Source organism: Toxorhynchites rutilus, chromosome 2 (genome assembly GCF_029784135.1).
Source record: "Toxorhynchites rutilus septentrionalis strain SRP chromosome 2, ASM2978413v1, whole genome shotgun sequence".
Lineage (NCBI taxonomy): Eukaryota > Metazoa > Arthropoda > Insecta > Diptera > Culicidae > Toxorhynchites > Toxorhynchites rutilus.
The window spans coordinates 314,685,154-314,688,800 of record NC_073745.1 but is presented as its reverse complement, the minus strand read 5'-3'; the positions used below and the strand labels follow the sequence as shown (position 1 = coordinate 314,688,800).

At 42.1% G+C, this 3,647-nt stretch overlaps 1 protein-coding gene across 1 annotated transcript; it reads left to right on the top strand.

The window, feature by feature from the left end:
- The first annotated feature begins 506 nt into the window (after positions 1-506).
- On the top strand, positions 507-1,840 carry LOC129764646 (ADP-ribose pyrophosphatase, mitochondrial). Its single transcript, XM_055763926.1, has 2 exons — positions 507-1,041; positions 1,132-1,840. The coding sequence occupies exons 1-2, from the start codon at positions 819-821 to the stop codon at positions 1,776-1,778; spliced, it is 870 nt and encodes a 289-aa protein (XP_055619901.1). The 5' UTR covers positions 507-818; the 3' UTR covers positions 1,779-1,840.
- The last annotated feature ends 1,807 nt before the right edge of the window (positions 1,841-3,647 follow it).

The following is a 3,647-nucleotide window of genomic DNA, read 5'->3' as shown; positions in this document are numbered from 1 at the left end:
ATCTTTTTTAAAACGTATTCATACAATCTACATCAATCAATCTACTTGCGCTTATACTTGCTCGCGATATGCACCCCGATTCCTCAATCCACCTGATTTGCATTTCGTTTGAAAACATTATTTAGTTCGAATTATAATTTCGCTTTCCCTATTTCGAACGTTTTGCACCTTGAATGTTCGAAGAGAAACTGGTCGAACGAAATGCGAAAACAACTCGATTGAAATATTATCGAGTCGTTTGAAATATTTCGAATCGAACGAAATACAGAATAGGGGTGATGGCTTTTCATATTATTTTGTGCAAATACACTTACCGTTTGACATTCTAGATCATGATTATTTAGAACTCAACCAATAGCTGAGCAACAATTCTAACCCCGAACCAACAGGGTGCTATTCAAAATTGCGCAGATGAGCTACAAATCACAGTGTTGCACAGACTCATCCGCATCATTTTGGGGCTAACTTCAACATACGCGGAGGTGGTCATAAATGCCGACACAATTGAAATAAACACAAGGCTCTTGCTAAATATAAATAAATTTAACGGTTTCTAGTGCGTATTTCAACTATATAAATAATGTATAGAACATTAATGAAACGGTGAATGAAAAATAACATCACCTATCACAACGACGTCTTCTCTGGCCCTACACAACACCGTCAAACGTATAATCAAAACAAATTGGTTTTATTCTGAATCAATCCCGTCCACAAACAGCTCAAGCGAAGGAATTCCGTTGCTTGGCACCGGGCGCACCTTATTTACGCTGGTATCGATTCTGTCCTTATGTAAGTCAGCAGAGCTACCAAGTCGCATGGTCGTCTGCAAACGGGTCATTGTTGCGACACTAGCAGTCATGATTCCAGGCATCTACAAGCATTCGCGCTGCCGAAACAACGTTTACCCGCGCAGTGACGTCCGTCGCTATCCGGTGCCGGATGAGAGTGTCTTCTGGTCCCAACCGTATCCGGACTATCAGCCACCCGTGTACGATGCGAGTGTTCTGGAGGGAAAGGAATGGGCAGATTTGGATGTCGGTGAGTTGAACTTGACCCGATTTTTTTGCTTTCCTGTTCCTTCTGTTGGCTCGATAATGTTCGTTTGTTTGTTTTCCTCTCTTCGAACAGAGAACCCGAATTTCTCTGCCAAATGGAATCAGTTGGATGGGAACGTTAATCGGGTCAGTTTTATTGGGGAGTATGAGATTCGAAATGGATTCCCCATGAACTTGTTCGGCAGGACTGGGTTAAAAGGTAGAGGTTTTCTTGGGCGCTGGGGACCGAATCATGCAGCGGATCCCGTTGTTACCAGATGGAAAGTGGATGAAGGTGGTAAACCGATAGTGGATGACGTAACTGGGAAGCGGGTTCTGCAGATGTGCGCCATAGAGAGGCACGATTGTGGCGAATGGGCTATTCCAGGTGGAATGGTAGATCCGGGGGAAATGGTAAGCTCCACTCTGAAGCGGGAGTTTATGGAGGAAGCAATGAGCCAATCGGTGGAGACGGCAGAAGTGGAGGCATTTTTCAACGCTGGGAAGGAAATTTACAAGGGGTACGTTGACGATCCAAGAAACACGGACAACGCGTGGATGGAAACGGTAGCGGTCAACTTTCATGACTGGGATGGAAGTGTCGTGGGTAAGTTTCATCTCTACGCTGGAGACGACGCGGCTAAGGTCAAATGGATGGACATCGATTCGGGTGTTAAATTGTATGCCAGTCACGCGAGCATCGTGAGAAAAGTAGTCGAAATACTCGATGCCCATTGGTAGGAAGTTCGGATGAATAAACTTAGCAAATTCCACGTTGAATTATTGAGTAAAATAATAACATGTATTACACTTTAATTTGATTTGTTATGTTTTTTTCTTCCATTCGAGAATACCTTAAAATATGTTCCATTTTTGAGATGGGTTCAATTTCATTTCGTCTTCTGCATGTTTGTTGATTAAAGACAAACTATTCTACGCCCTCCGAATATTTTGGCTGAACTAAAACTAATCATTTTCACCTCATTGCAACTATCATATGCTTGCTGGCATCGACCTAAATTAACCTAGTACAACAATCAATTAACAAATAGAGTCCACGATTTGCATAGATCGACAACAATTTCTACTTGGATCAATATGAGCAGGTGGATAAGAATAACTTAAAAGATTGAATGAATGATTGCAAAGCGGCTAAGTTGCTGGATGTGAGATATCCGCCGCTAAAGTTTTTCCACAAACGAATATCAGCTAGAAATTGGTGCAAAGCTCGTCGCTAATGGTTCTTTTCCGCTTTGTTCAAATTATTTTTTGCAGTTACATACAAGGCAATGAACGGCGTTGTCAGTGGAAGATAATTTCCTGTGATTCAAAATTGGCAACATTGATTATATAATGCGGGTATGACTGAAAGAAAACGCTTGCCATAATTCGCATATTATGTCGTGTTCGGACGTGAAAGTGAGACAGCTTCTTATGCACTACATAACATCCGTTAAATGACCGTTTCTGAGAGACTCACGTCCGAAAACAGATCATTTACTGTTGTTGAGTTAAAATATGCAATGGGCTAAAAACAACCAACCAAGAAAGTAATGTCGAAAGCTCTTGAAGGAAAGGTTCATTCTTCGATTCGCACAAAAAAAGTCGTGTCATTTCGAGCAAATCGCGTAAAAAGAATCCAGTGTATTCGATTTCTGTTTTTTTTGTGGCGTTTTGTTGGTACTCTTGTCTCGATCCATTCCGAAGAAGTTGACACATGGAGAACTCCTTGTTGTGCTCAGCTTTCTTTTTTTCTTTATCAGTTTTGAACTACAAAGTTCATTTGCCTCTAAATTGTGTTTCAGTTGGAATTTGGTCGCTTATTGTTACTCACTGCAGCGCCCCTAATTGTTACATCGAGAAACGATTGACAGCGTTTTGATCCGAATGGTTGTTCATTCAGTAGTGAAGATTTCATCAAGATTGAAGGACACATTCAAAAGGAATCGATGATGGAACGCGAAAGGCGGGAAAAATACTGCACACTCACGTTGAGAACCCGGCGTGGTCAGGAGGTCAAACGTTACCGCGAGACCCTTACGTTGGATCGGGTGAAACCAATCAGGCGTTGAGGTGGAACATATGACCGGAACCTACGGGCGAAGGTGATTTGAACAGTCCACAACAATCCTGGGTTCTCCTCGCGGTATTTGACAAAAAAATCACGGAGAGCCACAGTACAGTTCGGCGAAATTGTATGCGAGAGGGTTGCGGTCGTATCATGCCATCAAACACCCCAACAGGAAGCTGGTAGGTTCAAATTTGTTTTGGCAGCTAAATTTGCCCGTAAGTAGATGATTTGGCAAGGGAACTGTAGTTGTGGGGAGAAGACAAAGGTTTTTATCACTGGGGCAACAATGAATGTAGAAGTTTACAAGGAGGAGTGTCTTCAGAACAGGATTTTGCCATTCATTCGATCACACAGCGGTCCGATGAAGTTCTGTGCTGACTTGGCAAGCTGTCATTATAACCGGGATGTCGTCAAGTGTCGTCATGGAGAACAAAATCGATTTCATTGAAAAAACTATTCCTCCCTTTATTGTACGTAATTCTTTATACGACCAAATTCTGAATTTTTATTTTATCCCCCGTACCATTGTGTTGAACATA